This window comes from Gorilla gorilla, chromosome X (assembly GCF_029281585.2).
Source record: "Gorilla gorilla gorilla isolate KB3781 chromosome X, NHGRI_mGorGor1-v2.1_pri, whole genome shotgun sequence".
NCBI lineage: Eukaryota > Metazoa > Chordata > Mammalia > Primates > Hominidae > Gorilla > Gorilla gorilla.
Window position 1 is genome coordinate 130,811,617 of NC_073247.2, and position 22,292 is coordinate 130,833,908.

At 41.6% G+C, this 22,292-nt stretch overlaps 1 protein-coding gene across 1 annotated transcript in view; it reads right to left on the reverse strand.

Moving 5' to 3' along the window:
• Positions 1–21,925, reverse strand: part of KIAA1210 (KIAA1210 ortholog) — a 49,049-nt gene extending 27,124 nt beyond the window's left edge. Inside the window, exons 1-5 of the mRNA XM_019018844.3 lie at positions 21,796–21,925; positions 17,693–17,763; positions 10,712–10,877; positions 3,273–3,399; positions 2,510–2,644 (exon numbers count right to left, since the gene is read on the reverse strand). Coding sequence (XP_018874389.1) covers positions 2,510–2,644; positions 3,273–3,399; positions 10,712–10,877; positions 17,693–17,753 — 489 coding nt within the window. The 5' untranslated portion in view covers positions 17,754–17,763; positions 21,796–21,925. The remainder of the gene's footprint in view (positions 1–2,509; positions 2,645–3,272; positions 3,400–10,711; positions 10,878–17,692; positions 17,764–21,795) is intronic.
• Positions 21,926–22,292: the final 367 nt, after the last annotated feature.

Here is a 22,292-nt window from a genome sequence, read left to right on the forward strand (position 1 = left end):
TACACTCGACTTTGAGGCACTAGTCCCTGCCATGGTCCTCTTGATGTGGGTCAGAATCCCTGCTTTTTATCTTTAACAAATACTGGCTAAGCATCTACAATGCATTACACCCCATTCCAGGAAATGGGCCTACAACAATAAACAAAACAAATTCTTGCCATCATGAAGCTGACATACTTGCTTCTGTTGTAGACTCTGCTCAGCTCAGGGCAGATAGCCTTCAGACACTGTAGCCAAAGAAGGAACCACAGTGAAGCTTACAAAGGTTATGCTCCTGGGGTGCTCCTGGCCAGTTTCTCCAGTGCTTCCTTATTACTACCAGGCCCCATTGGGAGCTCTTGGGGAGAGGCCATATCAACCAATTCTAAGCCCAGCTTTAATAATAATAATTACAATAATGACAACTAACTTTTACTAAGAGCTTACAATGTGCTAAGCAGGGAGTGCTCTCCATAGATACATCTAACTGAAGCCTCACAACAATTCTTTGAAGCATTTGCTGTTGTGGGCTCCATTTTACGGATGGGGAAAACAAAATTTGAGAGATGATGTAACCTGCCCTAATTCTTTCAGTGGCAGAGCAAGCATTTGAAAGGTCTGTCCAGCTTGATAGCTCTTGTTCTTGATCACTGTGAACTCGTGTCTCCTAATTATAAGAGCCAGAAAAGGGAGAGCCCATACTGAAGCCCAAGTTCAAGACGTTTAAAGGCAACAACCAGAACATATGGTGTGCCTGCTTCTTTAAGAAGGGCTGAGGGACAGTCAAGCCCGTGAGCAGTAAGAAAAACTGTTTTGAAGTCTCAGTTTCTTAAATGACTAAATTCAATTTGATTCAACAACAGCAAAATGCTAATAATCTGCCATTGTATCTTTTTAACTATTTACGCTCAAATAAAGGGAACAGAAAATGTCTTGGAGAGTAATGTAGGCATCCACATTCTTAACACTTCAGATAGGACATCAGGTGAAAATCTGGCAGGAAATAAAATTGGCTCAGTGTCAGTATTTCTGACATAACTGTATACCTGGATTTCTTCTTTCACAATCTCCTCGTTGTTCTGAATGTCACTTAATCCATTAGAATCCTGCCCCTTCAAGGGAATTGACCCCACTGGCCAATTTCATGCTTGCCCCAGCTTTTATGTAGCACTGGGTGTCAGGACCCTTGACTTAATGCTATCAACCATCCTTCCATTGGGGTTGTCATTTTGGTACTTAAGGGAAATTTCCCATGCAAAGGTCAGGTTGGTTGTTGATAACTTAGGTCCTATTAATACCCTATGTTGTCTTCAGCCTTGTTTTCCAGGGTATCAACTAAGGGATCAGGCCAAAAGTGTGAGGTATAGGCCCAAGCCAAACATTTAAGAAAGCTTGCCTTTAGGCTATTGTGGCCTTCCCCAACCACTTCCTTGTGAGAAGTAATGCCCCTAGAATATTTTCCTTTAATTTTCACAAAAAATAATTTTTTTAAAAAAATGGAATATCTCTGCTATATGAGTCTCTCTGTTGCTGGGACTAAGAAAGGAGGGGAAAGAAGGAGTCGTCCAAGAAACCAGTTTCCTCTTTCTGAATGTGAGAACCCTGTGCCACTTGGTCATGGTCATGAGGCTGCAGGGAGTGTAACTATGGAGGTGAGTGAAAGCTAGTGTTGATGTTTAAAACTAAAGATTGAATAGTTCACGGAAGTGACTTTTCCTGCTGTAGTACAAGAGGGAAATAGTCTTCTGACCCTAGGGGCTGCTTAACAACTTTAGCGTCAACACCATTAGCGTCTATCTCAGTGTTTTCTCCTCTGTAGCTAATGGATCCAGAAGAAAGGAAACCAGAGTGAGAGATGTGGGGTCTTAACAGACATGTCAGAAATAAGCCCCACTTACCTTTTGCCAAATGGAAAATAATCATCTCTCCAGTGGAGAAGGGTCTCCTCCTTGTTCTCTTCCCACTTACACAGGGACCTTTGGGCGTAATTCCACCCACAGGCTGAGACGGGGAAGGCAGCTGTTAAGGGTTGTCTCCTTGACAATATCTTCAGCTCCCCCTGAAGCATTTCTGGATCAGAGCTATACTCTGACTGAGAAATGGATCCCTACCATAAGTTTAGGATTAGCTGGAGGCAAGATGCTACATATATGCTACATTATGTAGGTGCTAAGGTGTACCCTTCTTTCTGTCCAGGCAGGTATAAAGAAGTTGAGCATCTTGGGGTAATGGAAAGATCATGGTGTTTGAGTTTAATACACCTGGGTCAGATTTCCAAGTCTACAATTTACTACCAGGGTGGGCTTGAGCAATATCTTTAACTTCTCTGAGTCTTCATTCAATCCTCACAAGCAACCCTTTGAGGTAGATGTTAATATTATACCCACTGTAGATGAGGAAAAGAAGGCTCACAGAAGTTAATCAACTAGCCCAGGGGTCACACAGCCAGTAAGTAGCAGAGTAGGAATTCAAGCATAGATCTGTCTTTCTGACTCAGCTGCCCATGCTCTGAACAATTCCACTTTGTTACCTCAGTGATCTTGGGGCCAGCAACCCAGACTGCACTTGTAGGCACATTTTGAAGCACAGCTCCTGACATGGCTCCAGACACAACTCCAGGCACCTTACTCCTAGGTTTAGCCAGAGTTCTGGAAATATGGGATCTCTGTGTAAGAGAGAGAGAAAAAAACTTGAGGATTGGTATGCCAGCACATAAACAGTGGAATGTCGCTGCCAAAATAATTATTCTTATGGTATCTTAAGAGAAGTGAATATAGGCCAGGCACAGTGGCTCACGCATGTAATCCCAGCACTTTGAGAGGCCAAGGTGGGAGGGTTGCTTGGGCCCAGGAGTTTGAGACCAGCCTGGGCAACATGGTGAAACCCTGTCTCCACAAAAAGTACCAAAAAATCATCCAGGCGTTACAGGCCTGTAGTCCCAGCTACTCGGGAAGCTGAGCTGCGAGGATCACCTGAGCCTGGGAAGTTGAGTCTGCAGTGAGCCACGATCATGCCACTGCACTCCAGCCTAGGTGACAGAGTGAGACCTGTCTCAAAAAAAAAAAAAAAAAAAAAGAAGTGAATATGGCAATACTAATCAACACTGTGTGCCAGGTAACAGGCACATTATATATTTATACATTCTGTCACTCAAGGCCTACAACAGCCCTGTGGCGGTAGGATCAGCTGAGAAGCAGAACCAAGTTCCCACTCCTTTTAATTTTGGCAGGGTTAGAGTAGGGAACAGAAGAGAAGTAGTCCAATTAGACACTGATGCTCGAGTCCACTATTACCTGCTGAGGTCTGCCTCTCTGGGGATCCATAGAAGGAAACATTTTACTTGCTGATCTTTCAGGCTCAGGACCCAACATAAAGATGCTATCATGGGATAGGGCTTTGCTCCCCATGCTGCTCTTGGCCCTGGACAGAAAGGAAAGGTCTTGTAAAAGCAACCCAAGGGCCATGGGAACTGAAGACAAATGTATATTCATAATATGGCCTACCATAGATACCTCAGAAGGAGAGCAGGGATGCATATGTGCTGACATAGAAAGTGGCTCATGAGATAGTAAGTGAAAAAGATAATAGTATGGTCCCATTTAATATATACACACATATATAGTTCATATTCAAAGAAAAAAGTCTAGAAGGATATCCACAAATTGTTAGAGGTGGTTCCCTCTGAGGAATGGCGCACTAGGGACAGGAATGAAATTTTCATTTTCTACTTCATGTCCTTCTGTATAATTTTAATTTTTACATTATGAGCATATATCCTTTTTACATAACAATCTTACTGAGATATAGTTTACATGCCATACATTTTGCCCATTTAAAGTATATAATTCAATAGTGGCAATTCCGGGGAATGGGAGGAAAGGCCATGAGTTTTGTTATTATTACAGTGAGAATTATAAAAGATCTTTCACATCCAAATTTCTCTCGTGTTTTTGTTTTGATTTAAAAAAAATCAAAGATCTTCACAGATACACAAGGCTTTAATTCATCAGATCCTTTCCTCTTTCACACAAGAGCTCTACAATATATCTATCCTATTTTCAAAGTCATCCTATGTACCACCTGCACCTCCCTTCCCCAAGCTTGCTAAATCCAGATGAAAATACCTTCTGATTGGGAATGGTGCCAGGTTGATGATAATTACATGTTAAGAAAAATCAGAAGAAAGATAAAAACAAATGAAAGGCTAAAGACATGAAAGACTCCTTTTTGGAGTGTGGTAATGTATTTTACCTTTAAAAAATTTCAACCAAAGACATCACAGGAAGAGCAAACTACAGACCAATATCTCTTATGAATATAGATGCAAAAATCCTCAATAAAACACTCACGAACTGAATCCAACAGCATATAAAAAGAATTGTATACCATGACAAAGTAGGATTTACAAGGAATGATTGGCTTAATGTATGAAAATCAGTGAATGCCAAACACTGTATCAATAGAATAAAAACAAAAACTATATGACCATTTCAATAGATGCAGAAAAAACATTTGTAAAATTCAACACCCTTCCATGATAAATGCACTCAATCTTGATAGAAGATATCTGTGACAAACCACGGCTAATATCATGGTGAAGGCTGGATGTATTCCCCCTAAGATCAGGAACAAGACAAGGATGACTGCTTTTATCATTTCTATTCGACACTGTATGGGATATTATAGACAGGGAAATTAGGTAAGAAAATGAAATTAATGCCATCCAGAATGGAAAGGAAGAAGTGAAATTATCTCTATTCACAGATGACATAATTTTGTATATAAAACTCTTAATGAATACACTAAAAATGACTAGAATATATGAATTCATCAAAGTTGAAGGATGCAAGTGTATTTCTATACACTTGCAATGAACAATCTGAAAATGAAATTAAGAAAACACTTCCCTTTACAATAGCAACAAAAGAATAAAAACTTAAAAGTCAATTTAACAAAAGATGTGCAAAACTCATAATCTGAAAACTATAAGACACTGATGAGAAAAAATGCCAAAGTCCTGAATAAATGAAAGGAAATCCCATGTTCATTCATTGGAAGACTTAAACTTGTTAAGATGGCAGTACTTCACAAAATGATCTACAGATTCAATGCAATAGCTATTGAATTTCATGCTGGCTTTTTTTTTTCCAGAAAATTGATCTTAAAATTCATAGTGAAATGCAAGGGACCACAAATAGCCAAAATAATCTTGAACAAGAAGAACAAAGTTGGATAACTTATACTTCAATTTCAAAGCTTACTATAAAACTACAGTAATCAAGACAGTGTAGCACTAGCATAAAGATAGACATATAGATCAATGAAATAGAGTTGAGAGTTCAGAAATGAACCTATACATCTATGGTTGATTTTCAGCAAGGGTGCCAAGACTATTCAATGAAAAAAGAATAGTCTCTCCAACATATGGTGCTGGAGCAACTGGGTATCCACATGCAAAAGAATTAAGTTGGACCTTTATCTCACACCATATATAAAAATACTATAAAGACACATGCACATGTATGTTTATTGCAGCACTATTCACAATAGCAAAGACTTGGAACCAACCCAAGTGCCTATCAGTGATAGACTGGATAAAGAAAATGTGGCACATATACACCATGGAATACTATGCAGCCATAAAAAATGATGAGCTCATGCCCTTTGCAGGGACATGGATGAAGCTGGAAACCATCATTCTCAGCAAACTAACACAGGAATAGAAAACCAAACACCGCATGTTGTCACTCATAAGTGGGAGCTGAACAATGAGAACACATCAACATGGGTGGGGGGGTACATCACACACTGGGGCCTGTTGTGGGGTGGGGGGCTAGGGGAGGGATAGCATTAGGAGAAATACCTAATGTAGATGATGGGTTGATATGTACAGCAAACCACCATGGCACATGTATACCTATGTAACAAACCTGCACTTTCTGCACATGTATCCCAGAACTTAAAGTGTAATTTTAAAAATTAACTCAAAATGGATTAAAGGCCTAAATATGAGAGCTAAAACTATAAAATTCTTAGAAAAAACATAGGAGTAAATCTTTGTGATCTTGGATTTGGCAATGGATTTTTAGATATGACACCAGAAGCTCAAGTAACAAAAGAAAAAATAAATAGATAAATAGTGATATGGTTTGGCTCTGTGTCCCCACCCAAATTTCATGTCAAATTGTAATCCCCGCATGTCGAGGGAGGGACTTGGTGGAAGGTGATTGGGTCATGGGGGCAGTTTCCCCCATGCTGTTCTCGTGATAGTGAGTGTGTTCTCATGAGAGCCGATGGCTTAAAAGTGTGTGGCATCCCCGCTTGCACTCTCTCTCTACTGCCACCATGTAAGACGTGCCTTGCTTCCCCTTTATCCTCTGCCATGATTGAACTGTGAGTCAATTAAACCTCTTTTCTTTATAAATTACCCAGCCTCAGGTAGTTCTTTATAGCAGTGAGAATGGACTAATACAAATGGATTTCATAAAAATTAAAAATGTTCGTGCATCAAAGGTTACTAGCAAGAAAATGAAAAGATGACCTACGTAATGGAAAAATATATTTGCAAATTATATATCTGATAAGTCTTGGATCTGAAACATATAAAGAACTCTTTCTTACTAATAGGAATTCTTTTTATTGAATTCTTAAGGAATTCAATAATAAAAATTTAAATAACCCAATTAGAAAATAAAAAAAGATGTGAATAGACATTTCTCCAAACAAGAAAGATATACAAATATATTTTCCAAAGATATACAAATGGCCAACAAGTACATGAAAAGATGCTCAACATCACCAGTTGGCAGGGAAATACAACTCAAAACCATAATAAGATGCCATTTCACACCCACTAGAATGGCTAGAATCAAAAATTCAATTCAGGTAATAACAAGCATTGGCAAGGTTGTGGAGAAATTGGAACACCCATACACTGCTGGTGGTGCCCCCATACATTGCTGGTGTTAAAGTGGTCCAGCCACTTTGGAAAACAGTCTAGCAGTGCCTCAAAAGGTTAAATATATAACGGCCATTTGACCCAACAATTTCACTCCTAGGTATATATCCCAGAGAAATAAAAACATATATCTGCCCCAAAACTTATACACAAATGTTCACAGCAGTATTATTCACAATAGCCAAAAGGTGGAAACAACCCAAATATCCATTAACTGATGAATGGATAAAATGTGGTATAGTCATGCAATGGACAGTCAGTAGCAAAAAGGATGAAATTCTGATACATGCTACAACATGAATGAACCTTGAAAACATTATAATGTGTACAAGAAGTCAACAAGAAAAGACCAGCTTCCACTCATGTGAAATGTCCAGAATAGGTAAATCCACAGAGACAGAAAGCAGATTAATGATTTCTAGGGCCTGGCGGGCGTTGGGGGAAGGTTGAATAAGGAGGACTGGTCAATGGGTACAGGAGTTTATTTTTGAGGTGACGAAAAAGTTCCAAAATTTATTATGATGATGATTGTACAACTCTGTGGATTTACAAAAAACGTTGAATTTTACCATTTAAGTGGTTTAATTGTATAATATATGAATTATATCTCAATAAAACTGCTACCAAAAAAGAAATCAAGTTCTTGATGCATGATTTTAAGTAAATGACCCTTGAAAACATACTAAGTGAAAGGAAGCCAGTCAAAAATAGCCACATATTGTATAATTCATTCATGTGAAATGTTCACAATAGGCAAATCCATAGAGGCAGAAAGCAGATCAGTGGTTTGAAAGAGGAGAGGGGAATGGAGAATGACTGCTACTGGGTGCAGGGTTTCTTTTTAGGGTGACAAAATGTCCTAAAATTGGGTAATAGTGATAGCTGCACATGCTAAAAGGTAGAACTTTGTAGTATGTGAATTATATTTCAAGAAAGCTGTTATATAGAAACATAAAAATTTTAAATGATAAAAGTTATTCCTGTTAGGTAGGAGAAAATGTGTATGTTTATATAAAAGATGAGATTAGACACGAAAAAATAAAGGAAGAAAAGAAGAAAAAAGCAAGTAAGCTGATACATGCTACAACATGAATGACTCTTGAAAACATGCTAAGTGAAAACATACTAAGTGAAACAACCTTTGTATGATTCCACTTACATGAAATATCCAGAATAAGAAAATTTATAGAGGCAGAAAGTAGATTAGTGGTTATTTAGGGGGGAAACTGTTAATTGGTACAGGGTTTCTTTTAGGGAGGGGTAGCAATGTTTAAAAACAGATAAAATAAACTTTAAAATGTTTAAATGCCCTTTTTGTACTTATTATCTTTATTACAAAACAATACATTTATGTTAGCACTTAAAAAAATCTTCAAATGGTAACTAGAGTATCAGCTTGGGCATTGTGGGGCTAGCACCTGCCCTGTCATTATGAGCCTGTGGGGACTTCATTTGGATATATTTGATAATGACACACTATAAGGACAATCTCATGTTATGGGGATTAAAACAGAACCCGCTCTAAGATGGCTTGTGGGCCAACAGGAGAGGAGAGGAGAGAGATGTCTGCTACTTTTTACTAAACTCCTACTTACCTTTTCCCTATAAAACTCTGCTATCCAGGTGGCCCCGGTGTTGGAAGCAACGTAGTCTGCTTTATAAAATAGCAGTCCAGCAGAAAATTACTGTGACTCTCTAGATAAACACTTAATGGACATATATATGATTGATCCAGCATTGAGAATGTAATGTTTCCAGACATCTCTATATACACGCATATGCTCAGTATGCACATATAACACGCTTTCATTCACTGCTGCTCTATGATCTACTGGCTCAAATCAGGTTCAGAACCAGTGTAGCATCTGTGACTACCTTGCCTCCTCTGCTTTTTGCAGAAAAACTGAGAGGAAATCTTGGGCTATGAGTGGGCTTAGAAATGTCTTTCATTTCCATGCTGTGCATTAACCAAAGTGAAATGGTTGAATTGGCTCTATAGTGCCAAGCCCTCCCTGATCAAAAGATTAAATTAGCACCAGTTGTGGCCAAGTCTGTCAGAAATGAAAACTCTTGTCCACTTAACATATCTAGTGCTCATTGATCTGTTCCCTGGAGGCGAAAATAAAAATAAAAATAAAAACTCCCAAACAAAATCTCAGCCTTAATTAAGGGCAGTGAAGTATATTATTACAACAGCACTCATTAAGAAATCAAATGAAGGAACGGGATTTCCATCAGATACGGCTTAATACAGTCTTGGAAATAGATGCTGGTCCTATGGTACAGGCCAGGGGAAGGCTGGTCATAAGTTTCGTTATGACTGATTGCTTCAGTGAATGAAAAAAGCTGATCTCCCTTCTCCGGAGTGACATTTTCCAGGGTTTCTTCCCCTAGCACATTAAGCAGAAGACTGAGATCAGGGGTGATCTTCAGGCCCCCTAAGTTATATTCTTTGAATTTCCTTGCACACAAAAAAATCCCCCCCTTCTCTCTCTCTCTCTCTCTCTCTCTCTCTCTCTCTCTCTCTCTCTCTCAGGTTCACGTGTGCACACACTTCTGGAAAGGAAGGAACAAGTAAAAGGGAGAAATGTAGAACTTTAGCAGAGATAGTAAACCTGAATGCCCCTCCCTGACCTCCCCCTGGGTTTTAGCCGGGCTAGTCTTAGTCTTACTGAACACTGCAAGGCAATGGGCTATAATAGTATTACTTGTGAGGTACTACATAAGCCCCTCTTTCAAAACCGTCTGCCCTACTCCCAGCAAGACTACTTGAAATTCCTTACACTGGATGCACTCATGAAGGTTGTTCTTAAGGAGCCATATATGATAACTATCAGGCCATTATGTTATAGAATGTATTGGGGGAGATATTGGGGACAGTATAACATGTCAGCTAACTGCCTCATTCCCTCAAGGCTTTGCCTGGTTGGAGCGGGCAGCAGGACTGGTGAGCTCTGTGGGGAGTCCAGATAAGTCTGGCATGTAAGGCCAGAAGAACAGGCCTAAGCAGAACTTCATAGAGGGGGATCTGATTGATCCAGAGACAGCTGGGAATCCTAGGTGTCCAGATAGCACAATAGGATGTGGAAATTTGGGCACTGCAGATGAATATCTGAACAGCGGTGGCAGTGGTAGCTGGAAACAGTCTTCCCCATGCCCCCTGTGACTATAGCATTTCCCCTAGTCTCCTGAAATGGAGGGAGAAAGGGATCTGGGTTGTTTGCTTGCATGTGTGTTTTTACAGCAACACAGTGATCTCATGCTTATGACCCACCCCACTCCCAGCTAGATAGCTTTACTATAGGAGGCTTTCATCACTTGTTATGAGATCTTGGCTAGATCGGTAGTCTGAGAGCCAGGCAAGCAAACCAGACCAAGCCTCCTGAATGACGTAGGCCCTTCTTACCAGATCAAACAGGCCTTCAGCTCCTCATTGGCTGCAGGCCCCACATCTCAAGTTATTTTAGTTGCGACAGGCAGGGCTTCCCTGAATATCTGCACCCTCTTATTCAGTGCTCTTGGGAAGTGGGGCATGCATTTGCCATGCTCCAACCCACTGAGATGTGCAGCTCAGACAACAAACATGCATATGCACACAGAGAAAAGCACCACCCCCCTCCCCCGGACATGACTGCATTGGCAATGGCTGCAAGCCTGGCCCCCACAGGTGGGGACTCTTGGTGTCCCTGGTGATTTGGCTGCCGAAAGGTGAACTAGATCCAACTGCCTGCCTCTTCCCCTGTCCCCATCACTCTCCACCGCATCTGAGCTGACCTGGCCTTAGTTGGTTGATTTTCCCGAACGGGCTGCAGAGAAGAGATGTTAATGTTGCTGCTGGACAAGCTCAGTTCTAGCATTTCTTCTTCCTGGGTATCTTCGGCTTCTTTTTTCTTCTTAACAAAAAAGCTCTTAATGGCTTTAAATTTGCATTTCTTCTTTCCTGGAAGTGAAAAATGAAAATGAGGCAGAGTGTGATGGTAGAAGGGAAGACAGGAGAGGGAAAAGAGCCTTCATGAGAGGAACGAGGACCATGATCCCACCCAGGTGGCCTGCAGAGCTTGGACTCAACCCCAATGCTGACAGCACCCTTCAACATTCATTTGATTAGTTGTCCCCTTAATAACTCAATAACAAAGTGTCTGAGTTACTGGTAAAAGCAGAAGCCCAGGCCACAGCTTGTGATCTCTGGGCAGCTGCTATTCAGGCCAAACTCATTAGGAATTTACTTGCCTCTCAATTTCAGCTATTAACATATACACCTCTTTCTTTGTCCTAAGAAGTTCATTCATGTGAAGCAATGACTGAGGCAATGAAAGCACTTAGTACTCCCCTGACTCTACCCCAGTGGCTGGAGTCATTGCAATCCAATAGGAGAGCCAAGCTCCCACATGTGAAAAACACTTCAGAACCCTTAGAAATCCAAGTCTAAGTGGCAGTTGATACTTCCTAGCCTGTGTGTTCAAAGGATGCAGACCCAAAGAGTGAGTGCGGTTGGTTAGTGCAGTCCAGGAACACTTCCTTGAGGAAGGAATTTATGAGCAAGGGAGATGGCTGGGAATCAGAAAGAAGAAAGGGCTGCCCAGGCGAAGAAGCTGCCTGTGTAAAAGGCATGTCAAAATCAGATACCAAAGAGTTTTTCAAGGAGTGTGTGTGTGTGTGTGTGTGTGTGTGTGTGTGTGTGTGTGTGTGTGTGTGATGATCATTGTGTGTGTTCTTCAAGTCTTGCCAATTGGTTTGGATTATCTACAGGGCTGCTGCCCTTTGCACATGCAGATAAATGAGAGTTTGCTCTATCTATAATAATTACCAGGGCAGCAGTGAGGAGTGTGAGCTTTAAATGCCCTTAAGGTGCTGTCTGTTTGGGCTTTACTTTTTTTTTTTTTTTTTTTTGAGATAGAGCCTCACTCTATCACCCAGGCTGGAGTGCGATGGCATGATCATGGCCCACTGCAACTTCCACCTCCTGGGCTCAAGCGATCCTCGCACCTCGCAACTTGCACCTCAGTCCCAACCCAGTAGCTGGGACTATAAGCACGCACCACCACACCTGGCTAATTTTTGGATTTTTTGTAGAGACGACACTCTAGAAACTAGAGTTGAGTTCTAGAACTAGAGTTGAGTTCTAGTCTCAAACGCGAACTCTTGGGCTCAAGTGATCCACCCGCCTTGGCCTCCCAAAGTGCTACAATTACAGGCATGAGCCACCACGCCAGGCCTCTTTAGTTTCTTAATAAGCACATATGTCTTTATTGTGCTTATTAAGAAACTAAAGGAGAGAAGGGTGAGAGGGCTCGTGCTGCATTCTTCAAAGGGAAGGAATTAGCTCTTATTGATTTCACATGCAACAAGTGCCAACTAAGTTGTCTCATTCCAAGTCTCAACTGTCTGGTCTCCAGAAGGTCTCATCAGCACAGCAATTCTGTGCTGGCAATGAAGGGTCCAGACAAGGGAGTTGCCAATGCAGCAGCCATCATGAAAGGCTTAATGGTGTAATGGAAAGCACCATCCAAGAGTCAGAAAATTCTGGAATCCTAGGCTTGAATTCACTATCAATTAGCTCTGTGACCTGGAGTAGGTCACTCAACATCTCTGGGACTCAGCAGGAAAATTAAAGAATTGCACCTGATCAGCATCTCCCAAAGTGGGTTCAGAGGGATGCTCATAAGGTTTGTTGTATGAGAAAGGGATCCGTAGTCCAGTCAATCTGGAAAATTCTGGATTAGACAAAGTTCAGTAGCCTGCTTTTCAACAAAACTTTTCTGAAACTTCAAAATGGTTATGTATATGGTGAAGTTCCAAGAAACCAGGCAACAATATTATCTCCCAATGTATGTAAGCAGAATGTCTGACAAAAAACACTTTGAGAAATGCTGAACTAGAGTTCCTTTAGCTCTGAAATGCTATGACCTATTTGTGCACCGATTACTCCTGAGCCTGCCAGGGTAAAGGTTCCTAAACTTCAAGGCCTGCCTTAAGTCCAGTTTCCCACCAATCAGTGAAACTCGTGCTTCTCTCTATCTTCTGAACACCTAAAACTTGGCTGTTAGCATCAGAAGTTTTGCATCTGAATGTTCTCAGCCTGCTCACTCATTCATTCGTTCATTCATCTATTCAACAAATATTTATTAAGGTCAAGTACTTACCATGTTCTGGGTATCCGTGAGAAAGAAATAAGTTATAGCTCCCTATGTCTTAGCTACCGCCCCTACATCAAGGCTGTAGGCAAGCCCTCCTTAGCATCCCCCTTAGCAACTAGCACAGTGCAAGGCATGCAGTAACAGCTGTGTCCACTGGGGGCCGCAGAATACCAACACAGCTTGTCACTTCCTTTGACTTGAGACCACTGAACAGAGTCATCCTTCAGCATACGATAATTTAAACACTGGCCCTTATAAGGAGTTGATGCAAATTATAGATGACATAGGTAAAGAGCTTAGCATATGATCTGGCATGTAGTAAGTGTTCAATAAATGTGAGCTAGTGTTAGGGACTCAGTAATTACTTGTTTATCAGGGCTGGATTCAATTCTATCTCATTAGAAGCAGCCCCATATCTATAACTGAATAGTGAACTGTAAAATATGCATAATTGGAGGCAGAAGCCAGCATGGAGTAGAGCAACGAAAGATTATAGAACTGTTTGCTTGATAATTGCTGCTTAAGTAATTTCTGTTTTGGATGACTTGGGCAATTTCTTGTCTACTAGAATTTGCCTATATAGGGGCATGGTTGGGAAAACTTGGCAATTCTACCTAAAGAGAGAAAGAATAAAAAATGAAAATGAAATAGGAAACGTATATTTTATGCAAGATCCCTTTTAAAAGTGTTTTCAGAAAAAAATAATTTCTACAATAATAAAATATTTAAGGCTGGGCATGGTGGCTCACACCTGTAATCCCAGCACTTTGGGAGGCCGAGGCGGGCGGATCACGAGGTCAGGAGGTCGAGACCATCCTGGCTAACACGGTGAAACCCCGTCTCTACTGAAAATACAAAAAATTAGCTGGGCGCGGTGGCAGGTGCCTGCAGTCCCAGCTACTCGGGAGGCTGAGGCAGGAGAATGGCGCGAACTCGGGAGGCGGAGCTTGCAGTGAACCCAGATCGAGCCATTACACTCCAGCCTGGGTGACAGAGTGAGACTCCATCTCAAAAAAAAAAAAAAAAAAAAAAGAAAGAAAGAAAAGAAAAGAAAAATTAGCTGGGGGTGGTGGTTAGTGCCTGTACTCCCAGCTACTCAGGAGGCTGAAACAGGGGAATTGCTTGAGCCCAGGAGGTTGAAGCTGCAGTGAGCTATGACAATGCCACTGCACTCTCGCCTGGGCAAGGAAGTGAGATCCTTCTACCTCTGCCTCCCAAGGTGCCAGGATTACAGGTATGAGCTACTGTGCCCAGACGATTTATTGATTCTTGACAGGTGGATCTCATTCTGGCCTTCTGAAAGGGGAACAACTTTATGCTCAGAAGATTTAGAAACACAGCAATTGTTGCCCCTCTTGCTTCAAAATCCCATAGTGGAAGAGAGGAAAGCAAAGCTAGGATTCCCTAGCAATTCCTGAGTTGCAAACCTGCTTCTAATAATCCAGCAAAGACAGGGAGAAGAGAGTCAGCAGCTAATAGCTCCATTTGTGACACAATCTATAAACACTGAATAACTGGATAAAAACATGTCTAATAAACTATTTAGGCTGTAATAATGAATTCAACAAACATAATCATTGTATGAGCAGAAAAATTGTACATTAACACATTTTTATGTTCCTAAATTAACAAAATGACTAGTGACTTTGGAACTGTAACAGGTGCTGAAAGTTAAGTATGCATATAGTCCAATTTCCCCCCAATTTTCCATTCTTTTCTGGGCAGAAACAACTTATTTTCCCACAAAGATTCAAAAATAGCTAAAGCAATGGGTGTCTCTTTTAACCATGGACCCTAGAAGAAAAAGAATGTTTCCATTCCATCCTGTAGTGTGGCTCTGAGTGTGGTGGTGGTATAGCTTTGTTAGCAGGGAGCTGGGGAGACACGGAGAGATGGTAACTGCCAAACATGGTAGGTTGGCTGTTGCTCTAGGTCAGTGGCTTGAAAGCTGGATACGGCCTTTGTGACAACCCACTGCCAGACATACAATGTCAGTAGCAAGGGTCTATGTCTTCAGCCTGCTTTCCATTAGGAGACCACCCTACCCCTAACTGTATCCAACACCCCCCACCCCCGCTATCCCATGAATGAAGATGAGCCCTGGTCTCAGCCCTGGGAGTGAGATACAAAGCTGGGTACTGTCCATGTGCTATGTTGCTTTTGAAACCCTAATGGAATCTGAGACGGTTGCCATATATTCAAGTCTATAAATTTGGCCTTTGAAGCTTTCTTTTTAAAGTGTGGTGGGGGCACCTTTCAATCACCAGCAGCTGAGCCCTCCAGAGGCTGTTTTTCAAAATCTAGGAAAAGCACAAAGGGTAGAGAGATCTAGACAGCAGGTATGGGTAAAAACTCACATTTGTACCCAGCAATGTTTATATGGGTCACCTATACACTGGATAACTTATGCCATCACAGGGTACAGCAGTTGCAGTCAGTGAGCTGACAGCTGAGAGCTGACAGCTGTCTGGGCTTCTATAACAAAGCCACTGATTTCCCTGTCTCAGCCCAAAGACTATGCATTCCCAAGCAGCAAGTAACTTTCAACATACTCATCCAGTCATGGTCTGCAGTGTGTCACATGCCAGAAAACAGCTCATTGAAGGCTGTTTTTTCTCCAGAGAAGAAAACACAGCTAAATCTAATGAGAAATGGTTGCCTCTAAGTTGTATATTTGCTTATCCACAATGCATACAGGCAGCCCATCTGAATTGAAATGAATGAGCTTTTAAAATACATCGCATAATGATGACTTTGTTCTTTTGCATTGCTGCTTGGAAAGAAATTTGTTTTTTTTAGTTTTTATTTATTATTTTTTTTTGAGATGGAGTCTCGCACTGTCACCCAGGCTAGAGCGCAGTGATGCAATCTCAGCTCACTGCAACCTCCACCTCCCGGGTTCACGCCATTCTTCTGCCTCAGCCTCCCAAGAAGCTGGGACTACAGGCATCCGCCACCACGCCCAGCTAATTTTTTGTATTTTTAGTAGAGACGGGGTTTCACCGTGTTAGACAGGATGGTCTCCTGACCTCGTGATCTGCCCGCCTAGGCCTCCCAACGTGCTGGGATTACAGGCGTGAGCCAGCGCGCCCGGCATTTTTTTTTTTTTTTTTTTTTTAGATGGAGTCTTGCTCTGTAGCCCAGGCTGGAGTACAGTGGCGCGATCTCAGCTTGCTGCAACTTCCACCTCCCAGTTTCAAGTGATTCTTTTGCCTCAGCCTCCCAGGTAGCTGGAACTACAGACGCCTGCAACCACACCTGGCTAATTTTTAAAAATATTTTTAGTAGAGACAGGGTTTCACAGTGTTGGCCAGGCTGGTCTTGAACTCCTGACCTCAAGTGATCCACCCACCTCGGCCTCCCAAAGTGCTGAGATTACAGGCGTGAGCCACCACTTCCAGCTGGAAAGAAAACATTTCTAACTAAACTTTCTTCCCTTTAACCTCCCAACAGCCACCTTATTCTCTGGCCAGCCCTGACTAGTTCTAAAACTTCTAAAACTGTACTCAAATATTTGGTCTTACAAAAAACAAACTTGAGAACAGAGAAAAGGCATTTCGTTGCTACCACTCTTCATCAAGATATACTGTGCTGCCACCTTCTTTTATAGGCATCTGTTTAGTTCATATCCAAAAAGTCAATTGGTTTGGTGGTTGGGTTTGCTTTGGTGAGAAGGCCTTTCACTCATTTATTCATTCATTCATTCATTAAATATTTTGGAGTGCCTAATCTCTTTCTCTCTTTTTCTCTCTGTCTCTCTCTCTCGCTGAGACACAATACTAAACAGTGATAACACAGAGATGAAGAAGACCCAAGCACTGCCATTAAGAATCCGTGATCAGGCTCTCAGCATCCCCTGCCCCACATCATATGTGAAGCCAGGCCCCCAGGAAGCCACAAGGAGGTTCCCCTCTGTTCTTCCAGACAAAGTTTTCTGTACCATACACCACTAAAGAAAACTCAGCAAAAGAATGGAAGAACAACCCAAAGAACTGTTCAGTTCAATTCTGTCTTTACACTCAATGTCTCACATTGCATCTTATGATTTCCTTTTTATTGTGTGTGTGTGTGTGTAAAGCTTATCATTGTTTAGTGACATTTGCCTCCCTTTCTAATTATTCCATGCATGATCACCTATCACTCATAGATTGTGCCACAATTTAGGCAATGGATACACGAGTAAGTTTTGCCAAAGAGAATTTTTGTAAATTTAATCCTATTTAACAGAAGCCTGTGGAGGCATCTTTTGTTTCTACCTCCTTTTACTCCTCAACAAATTAATCTCTTGCTTAGATCTGAATTACTATCTACAGCAAAACCTCAGCTGAATTTGTCAGATCATGGTCTGTTCTGATTGGTTTTTTTATGATGAAGCAGAAAAAGCCTTAGTAAGTAAAACCTGGTAACCATTTTCAAAGAAGATTGCAGGACCTCAGGCAAATCTTTGACTATCAGAGTTGGAGGTGCCAAAGAAGAAATTAGAAAACTGAAAAGTAAACGTGACTGAGTCTAATGATCTGAACTTGTTTTCTTGTGCCTTGCTTCTTTGTCCTAGGAGCTAAATAAACACAGTAAACAAATCTAATTCTGGTTATCAAAGTTTTATTGGGTTACTTACCCTCATCACTGGCCTCCAGAACATCCAGACTGTCAGAAATTTCACTTAGTGATTCAGCCATTGTAGGATGACTAAAATAAAATACAAAGCAAAAAAGCAAAATATCATCATTTGATATTCAGGGCATAATGCAATCCTTTCACCCTATCCCTTAACCTTCAGTTATATTCTTAAAATAGCCTAGAAAACATATACAAATGGAATTGCCATTACAGAGAATTATCCTTCCTTTAAAAAAGACAATGATTCCAAATGATTCCATTTACATAAAATGTCCAGAATAGGCAAATACGTAGACACAGAGAATGTCTTGCTCAGGGCTGGGAGGATGTTTTTTGTTTTGTTTTGGTGGGGGGGGGGGGGGTTGGTAAAGTGTACAAGATTTCTTTTTTGTGTTTTTGTTTGTTTGTTTGTTTTTTGGTTTTTGTTTTTTTACAGGATCTTGCTCTGTTACTCAGGCTGGAGTGCAGTGGTGTGATCACAGCTTACTGCAGCCTCAACCTCCCAGGCTCAGGCAAAACTCTCACCTCAGTCTCCCAAGTAGTTGGGACTACAGGCGCATGCCACAACACCCAACTAATTTTTGAATTTTTAGTACGGACGGGGTCTTGCTATGTTGAACTAGAACTCCTGAGCTCAAGCAATTCTCCTGCCTTGGCATCCCAAAGTCCTGGGATTACAGGCATGAGCCACTGTGCCCAGATAAGGTTTCTTTTTGAGATGATGAAAATGTTCTAAAATCGATTGTGGTGATGGTTGCACAAATCTGTGACTGTATTTAAAACCATTGAATTGTATACTTTAAATAGGTGACTTGTATAGTATGTGAATTATAGCTCAATAAAGCTGTTACCAAAAAAAGACAAATGCAAAAAACCTGATCTATTGTTTTGTGGGTTGGGGCCCATTAACTTTGGATGCCTATTACTATTCACAGGTGTGCCCAGGGAGACAAGATTGTTTTGATAAACACACAGAGCCATAAAGAAAAGACTGAAACATCTGACTACATGAAAATTTCAGGCCGGGTACAGTGGCTCAAGCCTGTAATCCCAGCACTTTGGGAGGCAAAGGCAGGAGGATCACTTGAGCCCAGGAGTTTGAGTTGAGGCTGGGCAATATGGCAAAACCTCATCTCTACAAAAATTTTTTTTTAATAGCTGGGCATTGTGGCATGTGCCTGTAGTCCCAGCTACTAGGGAGGCTGAGGCGGGAGGATCACTTGAACCCAGGAGATTGAGGCCGTGGTCAGCCATGATCATGCCACTGCACTCTAGCCTGAGTGACAGAGCAGGACCCTGTCTCAAAAAAAAAAAAAAAGTGGAACTTATGGGGAAGAAATAAGTCAATAAAAGAATGACAAACTAGAAAACAATACTAGCAACAAATATAACAGATACAGGGGCCAAATTTCTTAATTTATAAAGAGCTCATATAAATCAATAAAAGACAAACAACTTGGTCTAAAAGGGACAAAGACTACAAAGCAGTTAGCAGAAAAAGAAATACAAATAATCACATATGAAGAGGCTCCGTCCCACTGACAATTAAAGAGATAGAAATAAACATATCAAATAAGTATTGTCATCTATCAGATTGTCAAAATCCTTAATTTGGATGATATTGCATTGCTGACGAACGTGGGAAAAAATAGGGACTCTCATGCACTCTGGAGTAAGTAGTTCTAACTCTCTAAAGAGCAATTTGGCAATACCTATCAAAATTTAAAATGTACATACCTTTTGATCCAGGAACATCACTTCTCGAACATTACCTTATAGATAAATAGTCACACTTGCACACAATAATATACATACAAGAAAGTGTATCACAGCATTGTTTCCAATAGTTAAAAACGGGAAACAACCAAAGTGATCATGAAAAGGATAATTCTCCCATGACTCACTCCATGTCATGCCTCTAAGGAAGCATGTCGGTTGATAACCAAACTTTTAGAAATCAATGCTGACATTATTTTTAGAGACAGAGCCTTGCTCTGTTGCCCAGGCTGGAGTGCAGTGGTGCAATCATAGCTCACTGCAGCCTCAACCTCCTTGGCTGAAGAGATCCTCCCACCTCAGCCTTCATAGCAGCTGGGAGTACAGGCATGCTCCACCATGCCCAGCTAATATATATATATATACATATATATATATTTTTTTTGGAGAGATGGGGTCTCACTCTGTGCCCAGGCTAGTCTTGAACTCAAGTGATTCCCCTGCCTTGGCCTCCCAAAGTGCTGGGATTACAGGCATGAGCCACTGTGCCTGTCCCAATGCTTTCATTCTTGATGAAAGTTTGTGTGGGGGGGTGGGGGTGGGGTGGGAGGGAGATCTGAGGAGCACCATAACCCAGAGAAAGGGTGCTATAGTCATCTGTGCCAGAAGGCCATAGAAAGGCAAGCAGAGACTTTGCACCTATGATAACTCTCCTTGAGGTCTTGATGTAACTGAATGAACTATTGTAAAGTGGGGTTAAGTAGATTCTAGAATCCCCTTGCCACTCCAGATCTGCTCTTTTCCCAGACATAGCTATGCTGCTATTGCTGTTTCATGGGTGGGCTTCAGGCCCATCCTGTCCTGCTTTCTAGCTGTAAACCCCTGATGCATCTCCAGAGGTGGGGGGCCGGGGGGCGGGGCTGGTGACCACAGGCTCTAAGGCTAAGGAGAATTTGAGAGTTCACATAGCCAGAGTGACTGAAGCCTTGGAGAGCAAAAGGTTCCAAATCACCATGAGAACTGACAGGGCTGTGGTGTCAAGATTGCTTCAGACCCACTTACTGAGATGCCCTGTGGTTCCCCACAATTCCCCCTCACTGCCACAGGTAACAAACCCAATTTGTTCAACGTCAGGTATGTTCCTGGCTGAAAGGTATTGATATTTTAAGTCACTCAACTTTTATGAGTTAATATTACAATTCTGCCTAAAGATGACTTGAGTCCCAGGCCCACACAGTGATCAATAATTACCCCGCTCACACGCCCTCTCCACTCCAATAACCACACCGCCTTTCTTATCATATGCAGACCATCAGGAGAGCCCACATCAATGGATTTACACACCAATGCATTGTCCCAGAATGAATGGCTTTACCCTTGGCATTCCTGTCTCTGCTAGTTTTCCAAGATCTGGAGATCTGGCAGGAGCAAAGAGGAAGGAAAATTCAACATCTCACTGGACACAGTGGCTCACACCTGTAATCCCAACAATTTGGAAGGCCAAGGTGGGTGGATTGCTTGAGCCCAGGGCTTTGAGACCAGCCTGGGCAACATGGCAAAACCCCATCTCTAGAAAAAATACAAAACAAATTAGCTGAATGTGGTGGTGCATGCCTGTAGTCCCAGCTACTCAGGAAGCTGAGGTGAGAGGATCACTTGAGCCTGGGAGGTCGAGGGTACAGTGAGCCAAGATCATGCCACTGCACTCCAGCCAGGGTGACAGGGTGAGAACCTGTCTCAAAAAAAAAATATTCAAAAGCTCTTAGGAAATTCAGAGGGAGAACAGGAGGAGTTTGTGTCATTGGTAAGTTCCTGGCCATCTTAATAAACACAGCAGCACCCCCACCCCTGCCACTTTAGAAGCCTTTTTAGACATTGGGGAAATAAACTATCTTAGAGAAGCCTGTGGGAAAAAAAGCCCGTTAACCAAAATGTGGGGCCATGGTAGGCTAACATTGTCATTGACCTACCACTGTCAAGTGTAGAAGATAGAAAGGGAAAAAAAACACTGAAGAGAAAAATATGAAAGATGAGGGAGAACAAAGAAAGAGGGCATCTTGGCTGCATCTGAACTTTTAGAGCACTAGTAGAATCATTGCATTTAACCCTTGAGCTTAGACTGTCCTGTCTGAAATTCTTTGTAGCATACTTGCCTTATTTCCCTAACCAAATCCTAAAAGCCCTGAGGCTTTTAGCAGGCACTCTGTTGACAACACCACCATCAACCAATCCAACTGGACATGTGGAACTGTCTCCTCTCCTAAACAACCCAGCAACTACAGCAAAACACAAATCTCCCCTTGAGTTCAAATTCTCTTCCTGTTACCATCCCATTCCTCTGAATCTCTTTAAAATAAAATTCTTTAAAGAGTTATCTATACTTACTGCCTTTATGTCCTCACTTTCTATTCTCATGAGCTCTCCAATCAGGCTTCCAAACTGAACTGCTTCCAAGCCAGTCCACCAACACTGCGCTTGCTGAATCCACCAGTTCCTTTAACTTTCAGCAGCATCTGACGTGATTGGCCACGCCCTTCTTTTTGAATAATTTTATCACTTGTCTTCTGGAACACCACACTCCCTTAATTTTCCTCCTACCTTATTGGCTGTTCCTTCTGGGTCGCCTTTGCTGGATCTCTCTCCTCTCCCTGATTTTGAAATGTAGCACTGCAGGGCTTTGTCCTTGGCTCTCTTCTTTGTCTACAATCACTTCCTAGAACCTCACCATTAAATAGAAAAGTTTACCTGAGCAGAATTGCAAGCCACGTATTTTCAATTTTCTAGTAGCTACATTTTTAACAAGAAAAAAGAAACAGGTGAGACTGCTTTTAATAATATATTTTATTTAACCCAATATAACCACCATATTATGATTATTTCAA